This window comes from Asparagus officinalis, unplaced genomic scaffold, assembly GCF_001876935.1.
Source record: "Asparagus officinalis unplaced genomic scaffold, Aspof.V1 AsparagusV1_Un273, whole genome shotgun sequence".
NCBI lineage: Eukaryota > Viridiplantae > Streptophyta > Magnoliopsida > Asparagales > Asparagaceae > Asparagus > Asparagus officinalis.
In genome coordinates this window covers 267,030-284,819 of record NW_017972538.1, presented here as the reverse complement: position 1 = coordinate 284,819, position 17,790 = coordinate 267,030, and the positions used below count along the sequence as shown (strand labels likewise).

Genomic DNA, 17,790 nt, shown 5'->3' with positions numbered 1-17,790 from the left:
TAACATATTTTCTAAAATAACACTAGAGACACACCCCCAGGCACATCCCCAACCACAATCCCCCCCTGCTACAGTGCAGGGGGCCCCCACCTGAGATTTTTTAAAAAATCTCAGGTGGGGGCCCCCTGCACTGTAGCAGGTGGGGGATTGTGGTTGGGGATGTGCCTGGGGGTGTGCACCTAGTGCTCCTCTATTTTCTATTCCTCAATATGCACCAACATGTAATGCAACATAAAAAAAAAAAAATTTTGGCACCGTATACTTTGAGGGTCAACACCATGACAAGAGAGCAATTGCAACAAGATCATTCCTTTGTCTTTTTCTTACCCTTTTAACTCAAATAAAAATAAAAAATAAAGATGCAATTGTTGGAGGCTACATCCCTTAATAATAACTCGCCTCCATTCTCGTTGTGAAAACACTTGAATTTCATGAAAATCTTGCTTCTTTCTCTCTCTCTTTCATCTTCTTCCACTCAAAAATCATCACTTTGGGTTTTCTCTAGCTCTCATTTTTCTAACCACAAGAAGATTGAATGTAAAAGACCGGTAGGTTTGGCTTTGTGGTTTTTTTCCTCTTTAAAAGGCTCGACAAATTTATCAGTTCTTCCCCAAACGAATCTCTCTCCTTTCAATTCAATTGAGTCCTTATGGAATCTTCTCTCCTGTGAAATTTTTTTGATTTTTTGTTGATTTTCTTCCATTTGGCCATAAATCTCATCTGGGTTTGCATCAAAATCTCATCTTTTCTTTTGTCCAGAAAGTAAACTTAATTTGCATTTTCGCAATTATAGTGAAATTAACGAGAAGCTATGATGAGCTGTTCTTCCATCTTCATAATAAATTCCCATCTGGGTTCCCTTCAAAAATCTTCCTTTTGCTTATAGATTTGGAAAAACTTGTCACAATTGTTCTGAAATCATATAATTTGATTTTCTTTCCTTTAGCGTTTCCCTCCTTCGTAGCCAAAAAATTTACCTTTTTCTTCCCTCCAATTTCAACATCAACTTCCCGTTAAATCTTCTTTATATCTGTCCTAATAAAAAATCCCTTTAGAATCCTTTTTCTAGTCTTCGTACTTTCCCTCATCGCACTCAAAAGGTAAAAAGTAGTTTTCCGTCATTTTGACAGGGCTTTTGGCAAAAGGAAATGCTGACCATCGTTTCTACTTGATGTTTAGATTTTGTCCTTTGACAGAGATCTTCAATGGGCAACTTGGCTTGCATCCCAAAGAAGGAGCTAAAGGGTGGCATTGGCTCGAAGAGCAAGAGGAGTTCGAGAAAGATGGCAGCCGAGGAGGAGTTGATTCATCGCCAAGCTCTGGCAATGGCGATCCAACAGCATCAGCTCTCGCAGAGGTTTGAGGGTTCCATGTCTCGTAGGATCGGGTCCACGAGCTCTCGGAGGCATAATCTTTCTGATAGATTCAGTTCAAAGCAGGTTTGATTGGATTCAAATCACAATTACCTTTTTGTAAATATAATGACTTTTTTTATTACTTTGATCCAAATGAGTTATATCTTTTTATGAGAGTCAATGATGGCCTTATCATGAGTGTCACTTTTGCTTGTATGGTTAGAATAATTCAGTTAGAGACACTTTTCATACACACCCTTTGTCTTAACTAATATATGGGGGAAACTATTTGTCCACTTGATGGCTGTACACCTCTTTAAACTCCCCCCGTGTTTTATTGATTGGAGGGTAGATAATCTTTAGACCAATAGCTGTCTGTCCCATGCATAAGATCCACTAGATGGTTTCCCCTAAGGGGCTATTTGTTTCCATGGAATTCTAAAGATACATGGAAAACACCGGTCCCACACTAGGGATTTTGCAGAGGAACTGTACTGCGGATTGTGATTGTGATTCACTACCATATCACCAAAATCTCATGTCAGAAATCCTTTCTTCTCCGGGGGATTTTTCATGGAAAGTGGAAAGCGGGCCTGCATTCAGCTTTCCATCCAACCAAACAAGAAATAGAAATTTTGAAAAATTTGGGATTTCTGGAGCAAGTTGATTTTTTCAGATTTCAAAAAGTTGATTTTAACTTCCAAAATGTCCCTAACGTAATACTTCCCTCCACTCAATATGAGTGACATGCAGGGGGAGCCATGCTTTCTGTCTTGGTTATGCTTCAATTTGTAGTTTTAGAAGCGTGGACCCAGATTGTAAAGATTAACCTAGAAGTTCTGTGTGTACAGTAAAGCATGTTACTTACTTTTATTGGATCTCCTTTTATTGCTGATCAGAGTATGGTTGAGGCTTTGCCTTGTAATGGCATTGGAATGTGAAACGGATGTATGATTATCTTTAGAAGGATAAACTCAGGATTACGGTGTTTCCAGGTTTTAAGAATTGGTGCTGAAGCCATATTATGTGAATAGTACATAGTACATACTAATATCATCATTTCACTGAGGCCCCTCACTTCTTCAGTCTCAGTTTAGACCTATTGTTTTGTTTCTATAACAAGAACACTAACGTTTGCACAACATATTGTTGGATTAGAGAATAGGTATAAAATTGATATTCTACTTTGGCTTATGCTTCTTTTCGTTGTTTTCTGTACTGGGCGGTGGGAACATGTAAATCTTGTCATTTTTTGATTTTATTTAATTAAATCTACCTAAAGGAAGAACAACTTTGAAGTGCTTAGAGCTTTTTATTTTTTCCTTCAAGACTCCATATAATTGAGACATATACCAAAAAGATAGGAGAAAAAAATTCCATTGTCTTCTTTCATAGTTTCTCTTTGGTTTGTATGGAGCATTTGTCTCTTTCCTTTGTTACTCAGTATGTCAACGCTTTGCCCTTCTCTTGGACAATTTTCCTTAACATCTGAGTTCGAACAATTAATATATTTAGTAATGTAAGCACTACCTTCATGGCTTCATTCTTATGTAGATGGGTTAACAGAGAAAAGGACAAAAAATATATATGGTGAAAAACTTTGTTTGTCTTAACTAAATAATGATCTTGCATGTAAGTAACCAGATGTGCAGTGAGAGATGATACTATTATGTTCATATCTGACACAATTTTAAGACCGATAACTGAATTCAATCTAATGCCTGGACAGAACTTCAGGATATTAATTGTATCTACATTTGATGAATATTATTCAAATTCAGATAGTTGCAACCTTTCTGTGTTCAAGTAGGCGTTTGCCAAGTATCATGAATTTGCTACCGCTATCTGGTTTATCAGACAATAGTTACATTAAGTTTTGGGTTATCTATACTTATGATTAGGCTAAATTACCAAATTGGTATTTAAAATAGACCCTCTTTACCACTAAGGTATTTAAAAAACCTCCGGTGACATTATGGTATTTTATTTCGGCCTTGTTTACCAGACGCTTTCTTGAAATTTCGCAGGGAAGTTTCTTACTCCCCTACCTAACCTCTCAAAATTATTAAATTCACACGCAAAATTGTTCTTTTTTTCATTTTTTTCATTTTTTCCTCCCTCCAGCTCTTTCTTCTGTCAAAAGTTGAATTTTTTTGGTGATTTGTGGTTGCGAGGGTGGGCCCGACGGTAAGTGACATCAAAGATTGACAGATTGCCTTCAGGTCTTTGGACCTGCTTCATTGCTAGGCAGTCTTGAGCATTTGCGATGGGTGCATCTGTATAGCTTCTGCGCAAGTTTAAAGCAATTATCTCTTGTTTGATTTTAATCAAGTTAATTTGTCTTTGTTTTGTCTTATGAGTTAGTGATAAGAATACAAACCTTGGGTGTTTAGCTCCAAGGATCTCTTTCTGTCCATACTTCCTCCAGCTACAGCAATCCTCTAATGGCCCTTCTGCCTCTAGCCCTGATCCCTATTTCACTTGACTCCATTTTTATTGTGTTTTCCTGAATAATGCAAAACGCCCATCAAAAAACTTGAAAGCTACTTCATCTTCTACATAGAAACTATAGTTCAGTTTCGACAGTAAAATGAACATACCACTTCTTGGGTGTCCCATTGGGCTCTGGTTTGAATGGCTTCTTCGAATCCTCGCTGGTGAATGACTGAGGAGAGTCCATAAAAGAACTTGTTTTGGCCATGGACATAGTTTTCTCAGGGCAAACAAATAGCTCCTGCACTAAAAAATTGCACAATTTAGTTGAAGCTGAGGCATCGGGCTTCGTTGCTAGTTCATGGAGATGACCCAATTCATTCACTAACACGCTCATATCTACCTCCATTTTCATGGCATTCTATAGTTTGAGCGATGTTGTATGATTTGGAGGGTGAAAGAAATAATTTGATTTTTGATAGATGAAAGAGTTGGGGAAAAAATGAAAAGAGGATAATTCTGGGCATAGATTAAATAATTTTGGGAGGTAAGGGGGTTGGAAGTAATTTTCCCGCTGGAATTTTGAGAAAAAAGATCTTATCGGTAAACGGAGTTGAAATAAAATACCATAACGTTGCCAGAGGTTTTTTAAATACCTTATTACTATAGAGGGTCTACTTTAAATGCCGATTTGGTAATTTAGCCCTTATGATTACGTGTAGGAAGCATATGGCATGGTTAGTGTGTGTGCGCGTGTGCAAACATACATATGTATGTATGCATCCTGTAAATATTTAGATACAGACTAATACGTAACATGTAGTGATGTATGTTCTGAAGATATTTTTTCTTAGAGTTGACAACATGTTATCCAAATGACGTCCATTCAGAAACTGGTTAAATATCCGATTAAAATCTGCCCACATGCAGGAGACAAATTGACATCAATAGTAATGTCTAGCTGATATCTGAGAATTTATGACTACTTGTCAATATGTAATCCTCTTATTTGCATATACATTGGGTGGTCCACATCCAATAACTTCAACCATATACACTATGTAGGTATTGACCTCCAAAGTATGAATTTATGATTGTATGGATTACAGAAATAGCAAAATTATGCTGATTTCGATATTTACTTTGTACAAGGTTCATACTAAATCAAAATGCTTCTCGTCAACGCAGATAACCATTATATTTGTCAAGCTCTTTGTGTATATGTGATATTGCTACATTTTATATGATGCTGATGATATATATTATTGCAAATATCTCAATTTAATTTCAGAATTCTCAGTCTTCAGAAACTGAAGTGTCAATGAAATACTTTCTGAAATGCATGTACAATCATTTCCATTGTCCTTGTACAATGTTTTATACACATTTAGCTTCTTCCTATTTTGCTAATAGGTAAAATTCTTGCACTAGTATTTCTGCTAATGTGCTGATCTGTTAGCTTCGAGATCTGTTGAATGAAATAACTATAAATATTGTCATTTTAAAATTTTACTTATAGGTCCCTCTAGATCTTGACAATCTTGAAACAAAGAAAATCGTTCTTGTCCATGGAGAGGGATTTGGGGCATGGTGTTGGTATAAAATTATTCCTCTACTGGAGGAAGCAGGACTACTTCCTGTTGCTCTGGATCTTGCTGGCTCTGGAATGGATCACACTGATACAAATAGCATAACAACCCTGGCAGAGTACTCAAAACCCCTTATTAATTTCTTGCAGAGTCTTCCTGATGATGAGAAGGTGAGAAAGATTCTAAATAATAGTTATAACCTTCATTTAAGTTGCGTTTGTATCATTCAATAAGGGGATTTTGCTAATATACCCCTTAAAACATCCGCATTTGCAAAGCTACCTCCAAATCATCAACTTCGGAAAAACAATATCCCCCAACTTAACAAATCATCAACTTTGTTGGATATGGCAGTAAAGCTTTGACTATTTTGTTGATATTTTTACAATGTAGTTACAACTTAGCCTATCAAAGTTGATGATTTGTTGATTTGGGGGTACTTTTTTTTTTCCAAAGTTGATAATTTGGGGGTAGTTTTCAAATACTGAGATTTGGTGGATACTTTGCAAATATGCATCATTTAAGGGGTATATACACAAAAAAACCCTAAATTACAGTATGTTTTATGATGAGATCTTGATTGATGGCTGCGCAGGTTATTTTGGTTGGCCATAGTTGTGGAGGAGCAAGCATATCTTATGCACTTGAGTGTTGCCCGAATAAGGTCTCAAAAGCAGTTTTTGTTAGTGCCACTATGGTATCAAATGGACAGAGACCTTTTGATGTGTTTTCCGAGGATGTAAGTTACATAATGTTCAGCTTTCTTTCACCATCCAGTAAATGCTAAATGATGGTTAAAAATTGCCCCATTTTGATGACGATGATCACATAAGTCAGTTGTGTGAGCGTATGTAATATAAGTTAGGCTTAATTGGACATAGACCCCCCTAGTTTCGCTTTTTTTAAACTTGCTACCCTGTAGTTTGATTGTTGCAGATAGGCCCCCAGGGTTAAACCTTTTTTTTGGCTTTTTTAGCCTCAGATCGACTCACAATGTCACCCATGGGCAATATCTTCCGAATTTTCGCCCAGGGTAAAAGAGACCCAAAAAAAACCCCAGGGGATCTATCTGCAACAATGAAACTACAAGGGTTGTAAGTTAAAACAACAATACTACAGAGGGCTATTGCAATTAACCCTATAATTTACTTTCAGATTAAGTAAAACTGTTTGTGTTCTCTGTGCTTGTTCGTTCTGTAAGATTGAGGCTTCATATTCTTTTGATTTTCTTATGTTCATAAGGTTTGATTGCAGCTAGGACCCGCTGAAGCATTCTTGAAAGAATCACAGTTTGTACTGTATGGTAATGGTGAAGACAGGTCGCCCACTGGCCTCATGTTCGACAAGGAACAAATGAAGGGGCTCTATTTCAACCAGACTACTCCCAAGGTTTGTAAAAAATGCCAATTCTTCTCTTTTCAATTATCTGAGTTTCTTTACTGAGTTCGCACTTAGATTAAAATGGTCCCTATTTGTTCACTTTCCCTTCATAGACAAAGTTACCCAACCTAAAAGTTAACTAAAACTTGCGTTTAAAAGTTAGATGAAGAGTTTTCTCGGACTAAGGTCTGTTAGAGGAGAGAATTTCTCTCCTTCTTACTCTGGCCCAGTCAATCAGGGCACAAGCTCCAGTATTCTATTGGACAAGCTCTATCGAGCCTAGGCCTTCTGCTTCTTGAGCCTATTTCAAGGGATAGTTTCTTTTTATGAATATATGCAGAAATCATATTAAAGTTTAAGTTGTGTGGATATTTTCTAACAATGCAAAATGGTAGTATATTATAAGGTATACATAGAGGTATTAAACGGGTGGGTATGGACGGGTCATAAATGGGTGGGCGCATCTCTGCGCATTTGCCCCTTTACGGCTCATTTAGCATTTGTAAAATGGTTGATGCCTCACCCGCCCATTTATTAAATTGGTGGCCCATATATCGATTTGAATACGAGACTTGTCTGTATGAACACTTGAAAAACTATCGTTGATTGAATTTATATGGTGCAATCCTTTTCGAGTATAATGATTTAAGGGTGTGCACCATATTTATAAATTCAGTTTGAGAATGTTGATGTTCATAATTTCATTCCGCTTAGACTTATACACTGTAGTGTTTTTAACTTTTAGATTCTTGAAATTACAAACAATCCTAAAATATCTGCAATTTACAAATAGCCCTATGAAGAATATGAAAAGTACAAACAAGCCATTGGAGAATTTGAAAATTACAAACAACCCTTGAAGAATATGAAAATTACATACAACCCCTAAAAAAATTTAAAATAACAATCACCCCCCTGAAAGATTCAAAAATTACAAACAACCCCTTATAAGTCCGAAAATTGCAAACATCTCTCTTAAAATCCAAAAATTATAAAAATAGCCATTACAAATTTTAAAATTACAAATAAGTGTATTTGAAATCTAGAATTGAAATTCTAATTATTTTCCATAGAATGGAATTGGAATTGAATTATAAATTTCAGATTTCAGAATTGAAGTCTAGAATTTTAAATCACTTCCTTAAAATTCAAACGCAAGCCTATGTTAGTTCGTTTCCAACTCTACCCAAGAACTCTTTTCGAAATAACAACCACATAAATGGGTAAATGAAAGGGTACAACCCCACCCATTTACGACCCATTTATCTCTTGTTGCACTAAAACCCGTCCATTTAAGGCTCATTTTATTAAATGAGTGGGTATGAACGGGTAAAATAGTCGCGGTTGAACGAACATGGGAAAAGTTTTTCATCCCTAGATAAAAACTATAGCTGAGATTGAGATAGAAATTGTTGCCATATCGAGCACTATTGGGCACTGTTTAAATGTTTTGAACGTTCGTTTGTCAGCAATGTCTGAAGATCTGGCAATATTTACGTTAATTTAGTTTAAATTGTTTGAAGATATACACGTACGTCCTTTTGTGATTCTTGGGTTGGTCCAAACTATATGTGTACTCGGCTTCTTATCTTTTTCCTTTTTTTTGATAATGAAGCCACTAAGAATCGAACCCAAGGTTGTGGGAGTCATATTGGAACATCAAAAAATAAATAAATAAATAAAAGAAACTGTTGCCATTAGCTTAGGATGTAATATTTTTTCATACATAATTTTTCCATATACCTAGGGATGACAATTTTTGTCAATGCATGTTTGTCTGCATTGCCTGCCCAATATCTTTCCCACGCAACCCCATCCATTTAATTAAATGAACTTGAAATAGACTATTTTGATTGTAGTGGGAGATAAATGGAATGTAAATGGGCAGGCTCGAATCTGCTTATATGCCCGTTTAGGTGGATATTATTTCAAAAGGTGCACTCAGATAGAGTTAGAAACGAACTAGCATAAGGTTGTGCTTGGATCCAAAGAAGTTATTTGGAATTCTAGACTTCAAGTCTAGAATCAGGAATTTAGAATTCAATACTAATTCAAGTATTAGAAATAATTAGAATTTCAATTCTAGATTTCTATTCAGATTTATGAGGGGCTGTTTTTATATAATTTTTGAATTTTAAAGGGGGTTTATAAGGGAGTGTTTGCAATCTTCAGAATGATAAGGAGACTTTGTGGTTTTCAATTTTATAAGGGGGTTTGTTTGCAATCTTTTGATCTCTTAGCGGGCTATTTATAATTTTAAATTTTTGAAGGGGCTATTTGTAATTTTCATAGATTCTGTAGAGATGTTTGTAATTTTCAAATACTCCAAGGGGCTATTTGTAATTTTTAAATTCTTAAGGGGCTATTTGTAATTTTCATATTCTTCAGGGGGGATGTTAACAACTTAAACAATCTGAAAATCACAAACACTACAGTATTAAAACCTAAGCGGAAATGGAATTATAAACATTATCTTCCTAAACTAAATTGATAAATAAGGTGCAGATCCTGAAGTCATAAAACTAGAAAAGGATGACACTACAAAAAAGTTAAATCATGGACGGTTTTCTAAGTGTTCATAACAAAGATATTGTATTTAAATCGGTACATGGACCACCCGTTTAATAAATGGGCGGGCAAGTCCTGACCCATTTAACAAATGCTAAATGAGCAATAAGTAGGCAAATGGGCATAAATGTGCCCACCGATTTGTGGCTCGCCCATACCGACCCGTTGAACATCTCTACTTTTATCTCTCATATCATTTAGGTTACTTAATCCATGAGCTTTTATTGAGCCGAGCCTTGAGCTTTCCATTTCCCATTGGGTGAACCTTTGACAGACTTTCTTTTCCGAGTAAAGTTAACCATCCTTAATTAGAAATCTCCAGATTCTTGTGTCTCAGTTTGTAAATGATTTTCCTAGCTATACAGAGCTTTGAAGTTTTATATCCAGTAAAATCAGTTGGTGAAGGTATTGGTTTCTCCTTGGTTCAGATTTGCATCCCCATGAACAAACCTATTACATGGCAAAGAAAATATATTTTTGGAAGGATCACAAGATTCTGTCAGTCTCCTAGAAACCAGAAAAGTGCAAAACCTTTTAATTTTTTTGCTAATCTTTTGCTTAGGGATGGCAATAGGGTCATTTATCATGACTATAAATTCTGGTATAAATTCTGGATTGTTTCGTATATGTCAAATTCATATCCAACATGATATTTAATGGATCAAGTACCTCAATCTATATTCGACCCATTCAATAATCAGGTTTCCTATATACGTTCGAGCCATGTGATCAGATTCGCAACGAGTTGGGTCAAATATAAGCAGTTACTCTTTTTCAAAATCATTGTATTGAAGTAAGGATATTGAAAGCCTAAACACATTTAACAATTGTTTTTATGACCCAAGTAGTTTGTGATTTGTTATTATACAGGTTAATTTTTTATTTTAAGAAAATATTTCAATGTTTAATGCAGGATATTGCTTTAGCTGCGGTATCAATGAGACAAATCCCCCTTGCGCCCATACTGGAGAAATTATCCGTCACCCCTGAAAACTATGGGACAGTCTCCAGGTTCTTCGTGCAAACACTAGATGACCGAATGCTCTCTCCTGACATTCAAGAGAGGCTAGTCCGAGAGAATCCACCTCGAGGAGTGTACAAGATAAAGGGCAGCGCAACGAGTTGGGTCAAATATAAGCAGTTACTCTTTTTCAAAATCATTGTATTGAAGTAAGGATATTGAAAGCCTAAACACATTTAACAATTGTTTTTATGACCCAAGTAGTTTGTGATTTGTTATTATACAGGTTAATTTTTTATTTTAAGAAAATATTTCAATGTTTAATGCAGGATATTGCTTTAGCTGCGGTATCAATGAGACAAATCCCCCTTGCGCCCATACTGGAGAAATTATCCGTCACCCCTGAAAACTATGGGACAGTCTCCAGGTTCTTCGTGCAAACACTAGATGACCGAATGCTCTCTCCTGACATTCAAGAGAGGCTAGTCCGAGAGAATCCACCTCGAGGAGTGTACAAGATAAAGGGCAGCGATCATTGTCCCTTCTTCTCTAAGCCACAGTCCCTGAACAAGATCCTGCTAGAGATTGCAGGTTTCAATACTGCTGGTCTAGCAGAAAATGAGATGATTGATAGGGAGAAAGATGTATAGATGAGACTTAAGGATGTTTTAATTTTGCAAAGAGTTGTGACACATGTAGTGGAACTGTGAGATTCCTGTTTTATTGAAGGCTTACTTTGTAATATGATATGAATCTTCCACATATTTAGAATCATGCGGCAGATAAAGTCAATTCCCAAGACACAATAAGTGCAACTTCACATTATGCAAGTGACGAGCAAAAGTAACTAGCACTTTACGGTGGAGTCTTGTTTACAGAAATACCAGTGCATTTGAGTAATATGCTTGCAAGCACAGTGAAATTCCAGCCAAGCATTGGCATTAATAACAGGGATGAAAACGGCAGAAGTCCCTTGACAACACCTTGTTTTACTTGTAATCTGAGATTATGTACTCTCAATTGGTAGCTTTTTATATGAAAGATAGCAGAATGTCAACTTGAAGCAATAACCACCAAACTGTTTCGACAAACTTAAGAGGCAGGCCACTCCATGCACAATAATGCCACGACAAATAAGAACTCAAAAGTATTTGCATGGGGTTAAAAGTACAAATGACCCCAAGCCAGAAAACAGAAGAACACGAAACAATATGTAATCTGATATTATATATCATAAAAGCATCAGTTAAGGTCACTAATACACAGAAAACACTACATACCCAGCTTGCCTATTTTCCCACAATTTCCATCGTCATCAGTCAGCCGGCTGACCCACAAGCAGCCAGCTCAGCATACCACTGAACACCCAAAAGGAACAACACATCCTTTTATGCAGAAGCCTTTTCGGTTTAGTATAATAAGTCTACATACTATGATCATTAGATCTATTAACAGCAGGAGACAGCAGTAACTGCCATATTCACAACCATTACAAAATAGAAAACTCTAAACTCATCATACACTTAGAGAAGCAAGTGACCACACCCAAACTTGTATACCTCATGGGAGGTTTTCCCATCAAGATTTCCCTGAAGCAGCATTGAGAAATCCAATAACATTCTGTATTTCTCCACAGTACCTTCTGGTTCTGGGTTAAAGAGGAAACATCCTATACCAAGGTAAAAATTTGCGCCCTCACCATTTCTGTATATTTCCATCTTGCTAGATATGTCCTTCTGAACTTGTAAAGAGTTACCAGGTATCTGTTCATCTGCTAGTAGCGAATAATTTACACTGCACTTATTTCACAACTTGGAAGATTTGGAAGGCAAGGACATGGCAGTGCCATATGCTTCTCGAATACCAATCCATCAAGGAGTCATGCTATTGAGGCACCGTATCAACATCAAGGATCCAAAATTGATAAGGGGATGAAGCCCGAACCAAAATTTTTATCACTGTTCTGGTAAAATGCTGCAATAAGTAATAGTTCAGGTGGTTAGGAGGATCCAAGAGCCATCAAAGAAACTACAAAAGAAAACAACAAACAAAGTATCTAATAATCTGAATATGAAAAGGTGAAAGGTTCTGTTTTTTAGCAAAAAGGAAAAGAAGACTAACAATGCTAAACAAGACTAATTTGAAAAGAAGATGTGGAAAATAAAATCTTCTAATAAGAACATTAAAAAAGTGAACGGGTTAAAAAAAACAAAAGAAAGCAAGTCTAGCAATATTAAACAAGACTGATACTTCAAAAAGCAACTGAGAAAAAGGAAATAAAATCTGACCAACTTTTACAAGTGAGACTATTTGCAGCACTAGAAAATTCAAAAGGAAAAACAGTGGAACCATAGAATGTGAAGCTGTATGTTCACTGAAGAATAAATAAAGATTAAGCAAAATGGAACTTAAATTGCAAGAGAATGCAAAATATTTGGAACTTAACTTATATATGGTGATAATAGCAAGATCCAATACCATAGGACATAGGGATGTTTAATGTCCTGAGGGTTAAATTATTTCTTACCGGTGGCGTCAAAAAACTAGAAAGTAATTTAAGCTCTGCCTTTTTCCCTTCATGAAAATAGCAAAAAATAAATGCTGTCCTGGTTTATATAGGAAGGATGCGACTCGCAGTTATTAAGCTTACCATCCACAACTAAAGAACTACGAACCAGAACCTGACTTTTGAACCCATACTTGTTTCTGCATAAGCAGCACAAAATTAAATTAACCTTAGATGTAGAAAGTCTTTTAAACAAAAAATAAAGACTAGCCAAAGTGTTAATTTAGAAGGAATATTGTCAGGGAGAACTTACCTCATGGGAACCATAACCTGCAGAAATCCCTCTCTTGCACGGCTTTCCCTCAGAAAAATTAACAGAGCCATCCATATCCTTCATACCATGTCCTGATCCACGACGCCCAATATGCCTATATAAACCTACAAAAATAAGAAATATAAACAAGTCAATGACCACCTTGTGAAAATGTTGAACAGAAAAAGTAGCTTAAAATTTCTAATTGAGAATATTTAATCCACAGAATGAAAAATTCCCACCATTCTCTGCCCTTCTATTTGAATTTTGCAGATCCAGTTTCATCTCTCCGTGAGTCATTGAATCGTCATATGCAGCCATAGAATTACTGACACACGCTCTTTGAGCAGTTTGAATATCCATGTCTTCATCCCTGTTTTTATGTCCAAGTGTTTGTTGAGAGATTCCTTCCAGGGCATCTGATAACTGCTGTGCAGAAAAAGAATTGTCATTGTTAACGTGGACTCCATCAGAATGACGAGGGGTCCAAACACCACGATCAGGCCTGTCTTTGTTTCTCACACGCCTATCATTCTTGTCAACTATAGATACTGAACCATGTAGATTACTCATAGCAGATTTATCATCTATCATTCTCTTTCCATCAACATCAGGGGAAGACAACTGTTTTGCACTACCTATAACATGATCCTTAAAATTTAAACGAGGATTAGGAGGACGAGGGGGACGCTTCTCTCTCTCAGAGTTCACTGCCTGTGTTTGCTGCTCAGACTGACTTCCCACATATGATCGACTCTGATGCGTACCTTTGTTGGAAAGTATGCTTCGAATAATTCTTCCGCTGGCCTCCTGCCGTTGGCTCTGTTTAGAAGAAATTGAGCCATTTAAGTTTCTTACCAAAGCTGTTGCACTCTGCTGCTGTGATGAACTACCAGAAACCTGTTTTAAGATTTCAGCATTCTGGTGATGTGAGGTGGAAAATAAACTGACATCAAACTTTACAGGCAATGTAATTATAATCTTACATGAGAAGCTTCTCTTTCTTTTCCTTTAAGAAGCACAACTCGCCTTTTCCCAATTTCAACACTTCCAGATACAATGGGTGTGGACTCATTCGAGTCCATAGCTGATAATTGGGGCAAAAACGTAAAATTAGGAACTTTACTACAGGGGAAATACCATATCGCTCTTCCAAACATGTAACAAAAAATATGACAAACATAATATGTTTTCCTAGAATCACCTACACATCAATCACATAAAAGACATCTAAAATGCTGTATAGAACTACCAGGGGGTTTATCTGAGACATTTTCGAGTTTGGGGGTTAAGCGGGAAAGTTTTGCTGTAGAATGGGAAAAACAAAGTATTCAGGGGTTTCGTGGGAAGCGACCCAGAGTATTTGGGGTTTTGTGAAATTTAATCTTTATAAAACTACACAATCCTTTCTTTCTCCTCTATCAAACTAACTGTAAAACGATATCTTGAGATGTATTTTGGTGACGGCCATTCGTTATAAACTTCTTGCTTACAAGAAAATATAGCCCCTTCATTCTATGTGCGTGAGAGAAAAAGTTATTTTAAATTTTGCAATGTTAATCATTTGAAACTAGTGTTTATTTGAATTACAAAAAAAGTTCAACCCTTTTTCCTCAACTTACCTAAATGAATGGTAATTCTTCTTTATTCTACATCTTTCATTGCTCATACAAATGCTAAAATTATTTTGTTACCTTGCATGGAATTACATTTTTTTTAGAGAATCAATTACTTATCCTTTAGTTGTTACTGCTTTTTAGGCTTTTGTCAAAAAAGCTTCCCGATTGATTTAAGAAGCAGTGGGACAAACCAGCATAAACAGGAAAATTCACGGCGAGTGATACATTGAGTAGGTTAAAGCAGGGGTAAAACCAGATGAAAGATTTTGGGTAAATCATCCTACATCTAATATAGTTTAGAATAAAGAGTTTGACAAGTGAGACATCAGTAGAAAATGATGATTTTTATAAGATATGGAAATATTACAGACAATTTAGGAAGGGGTAAAATATACTTGAGCAAAAAGAGGGTGATGGACACCTTTTCCCTTAACAATATCATACTACGGCTAGTGAAGTCGAGTATGCTCAAATAAATTCACAAAATTGAACTGATGCAATAATAATACATCACAAATCCTGCTATGTGGATCAAATACTAATGCATAGCTTCTTTGATGCAAAACAATTTTCATGATATTAGCAGCAACTTGTTGTAGCATCTTGTCTAAGTGAAATCATAAGAATAACCACACCAGAACTTCTGATAGATGACGCTGCAACAAAGAGGATTTTTTTTAAAGGTAAGTTCAGAGTCTTTTGACAGATTGAATGATATGTGAAACCATATTCATTTAAAATTAAAAAAAAAGACACCTGAATATTTGAAACCGTCTTCTACAACTTGATTGTGACATGTCTCATCATTTTTGAAGATATATAATTTTGTAAAGACTATGTTTTCTCATTAATGAAAGATATTATGATACTTGTGATTGAGAGTCAAGAAAATGTTCCAAGTTTCATTCTTATCTCTTAGATCTTGTAAGAAAGCATAGTCATCATTTTTTGCATGCTTCAAAATTATTATTGGACAAAAATATTAACAAGTTCATCCAAAAAACATTAATATGAGGAGCTCCATCTTCGATTCCAAAGGATTTGATGCTTCTTCTGAAATTTTGACAGATAAACTCACGAAAAGGTTATGTCTAAATGAAATTCCTCAAGTGTCTGCGAATTTAGCACAAGTTGATAATCCTATGTTAACAAATGTCTATAATGATTCCGTAGTAGCAACTAGCAAGTGATACTAGTGTTTCCCAACTAGGGTTTATTGCAAGTACACATATATTGAAGTTGAAGACATTTCTCTCATGGTACATTATCATATAGATTTTATGATTTCTCCACAAATCAAGCTAGTAGCATGTTTTGTATTCATGTTAGCCTTCTCACCGCTATAGTGAATTCACAAATCATTGCTAGTTCTTATGTCCTCATCATTCTTTCCGAAACTCATCATCAAGTTTTCTCCAACCACGAAAAGTTTGATACAGATAACTTTTAAAGTTTTATAAAGAAGTGGGAGAGTTGGAAATAAAGCAAATCAATCTAAGAGCCATCTTATTGAAGAGGCCCTAGTTTGATAAGGATTAATTTTTTTTTAAATTTCAGTTATTAAGAATTCCTATTTTAGTTAGGATTGGGTTAGAATAGGAAAAGTTTGCTTTATTTTGAATTTTAGTTCAGTTCACACTTGCGTCCGACTTCCATGTAAATTTCGATATTTCGAGTCTATAGATACATATCATTGTATTTCTTCAGATAGAGGTACAATTTGAATTTTTATAAATATTGAAATTGAATGTGAATTGCTTCCTAAGATATTAAACCAACCCAAAATTTCAACCAAATTAAGTTCCTTCCTAGAAAGCTCTTGTTGTTGTTACCTCTTTTTCCTGCCACCTTTTCCTACTCAAAACTTTGTATCAATACCCCAAAATCTAAACTTTGTCAGGTATTACTATATTGTTGATGCTGATTAGACATTTGACAGATTTTCTAGCATATTAATCAGAGAATGAAAGCAATCAACTCCAGGGAACTTGCAAGTTTCAACTATGTGATAGTTTCTTATTTACAGGTATAAATTCACATTATCTTCTTTGATTCGAAGTTTATTCCTCAACTAAATATCACGATGTGCTTAGTTATTCCGTAGTTAAATAGAAATTTAATCTAAAATCTCTTTATATGCCTTGCATAGTGTTGGAGATTTGATTTTCATTACTTTTCTTATTATTTTAATTAGAATTTATTAGAAGATAGAAGAAGAAATTAAGAGAGAAGTGGATGACATATTGATACCCTCTTCTGATACTTCTCTTCTGCAAGCTTGTCCCTCTTTCCTTGACACTAGCGTATATCCCGCCTTGTCCTTCACATTACTATTAGTCTTCCCGTTATCCCTTAAAACATACTGCAGATTAGACAAAGAAAATTCAGTATCACAAAAAAAATTATATTCAACTATCCAAATACAAGGTGTTTCCACATAAATACCATTGAAGTGAGGCCTCTTCTCTTCTCAGCACCTCGCTTGGAAGAAATGGAGCTGCTACTCAGAGCTCCTCCAGCTCTTCTACTAAGTTTTCCACTGGATGATGATCTCTGTGGCAGATAGTCGGATAGAAACCACGACAATCAGCAACAATCAAGGAAAGAGAAAAATGTATATCTTGGAATTATAAAACGACTTAGCGAGGACTACATTGATTCAAACAGAATTAATTAAGCCATGAAACAAAACTATTGGAAGTGTTTCTAATAAAAACAAATTTTTACTCAACTTCCTTTGTAGAGAGCACGATGAATGATCAAATGAACAAAGAAGACTAACAAAAAAGAACTATAAAGGCTTCGAATATGAAGGAACTGGATTAGTTGATTGAAAATATCTATATCTACCATGTCATATGCCTCAATAATCAGGTTGTTCACCACAAACAATTACAAATTAGCAAAGGAACGTCTCCTAGGGGTGAACAAATGGCCGGTTCGGTCTGTTTTCATCAAGTTTAAGTAAACCGAAAGCGAACCGGACCATTTATTGAACCGACTTGACCCAAACCAAAATAAGTTGGTTCGGTTCGGTCGGTTCTTGTGGTTGTTACAAATCTCCGC

At 35.7% G+C, this 17,790-nt stretch overlaps 2 protein-coding genes across 3 annotated transcripts in view; one reads left to right on the top strand and one right to left on the bottom strand.

The window, feature by feature from the left end:
• Positions 1 to 335: 335 nt before the first annotated feature.
• LOC109827509 (putative methylesterase 14, chloroplastic) lies at positions 336 to 11,111 on the top strand. Of its 2 annotated transcripts, none has more exons than XM_020394519.1 (7): positions 336 to 548; positions 1,197 to 1,439; positions 5,308 to 5,547; positions 5,973 to 6,116; positions 6,632 to 6,766; positions 10,239 to 10,374; positions 10,752 to 11,111. In XM_020394519.1, the coding sequence occupies exons 1-7, from the start codon at positions 432 to 434 to the stop codon at positions 10,934 to 10,936; spliced, it is 1,200 nt and encodes a 399-aa protein (XP_020250108.1). In that variant the 5' UTR covers positions 336 to 431; the 3' UTR covers positions 10,937 to 11,111. The 2 variants fall into 2 exon arrangements, with proteins under 2 accessions (XP_020250108.1, XP_020250109.1); XM_020394520.1 differs by having other exon boundaries at positions 10,239 to 10,427; positions 10,805 to 11,111.
• A 377-nt stretch (positions 11,112 to 11,488) lies between these two features.
• The window catches only part of LOC109827510 (regulator of nonsense transcripts UPF3-like), a 14,413-nt gene continuing 8,111 nt past the window's right edge, over positions 11,489 to 17,790 (bottom strand). The window contains exons 6-12 of the mRNA XM_020394521.1: positions 17,170 to 17,277; positions 16,975 to 17,086; positions 14,092 to 14,192; positions 13,348 to 14,005; positions 13,106 to 13,230; positions 12,937 to 12,992; positions 11,489 to 12,260 (exon numbers count right to left, since the gene is read on the bottom strand). Coding sequence (XP_020250110.1) covers positions 12,954 to 12,992; positions 13,106 to 13,230; positions 13,348 to 14,005; positions 14,092 to 14,192; positions 16,975 to 17,086; positions 17,170 to 17,277 — 1,143 coding nt within the window. The 3' untranslated portion in view covers positions 11,489 to 12,260; positions 12,937 to 12,953. The remainder of the gene's footprint in view (positions 12,261 to 12,936; positions 12,993 to 13,105; positions 13,231 to 13,347; positions 14,006 to 14,091; positions 14,193 to 16,974; positions 17,087 to 17,169; positions 17,278 to 17,790) is intronic.

What these genes read in the sequence shown, in the direction of transcription:
- LOC109827509 (XM_020394519.1), top strand. Translation starts at nt 432, where the DNA reads ATGAAAATCTTGCTTCTTTCTCTCTCTCTTTCATCTTCTTCCACTCAA. An exon ending in AGATTGAATGTAAAAGACCG is followed by an intron (nt 549 to 1,196) that starts GTAGGTTTGGCT and finishes GTCCTTTGACAG; the next exon opens with AGATCTTCAATGGGCAACTT. An exon ending in AGATGACCGAATGCTCTCTC is followed by an intron (nt 10,375 to 10,751) that starts CTGACATTCAAG and finishes GAATGCTCTCTC; the next exon opens with CTGACATTCAAGAGAGGCTA.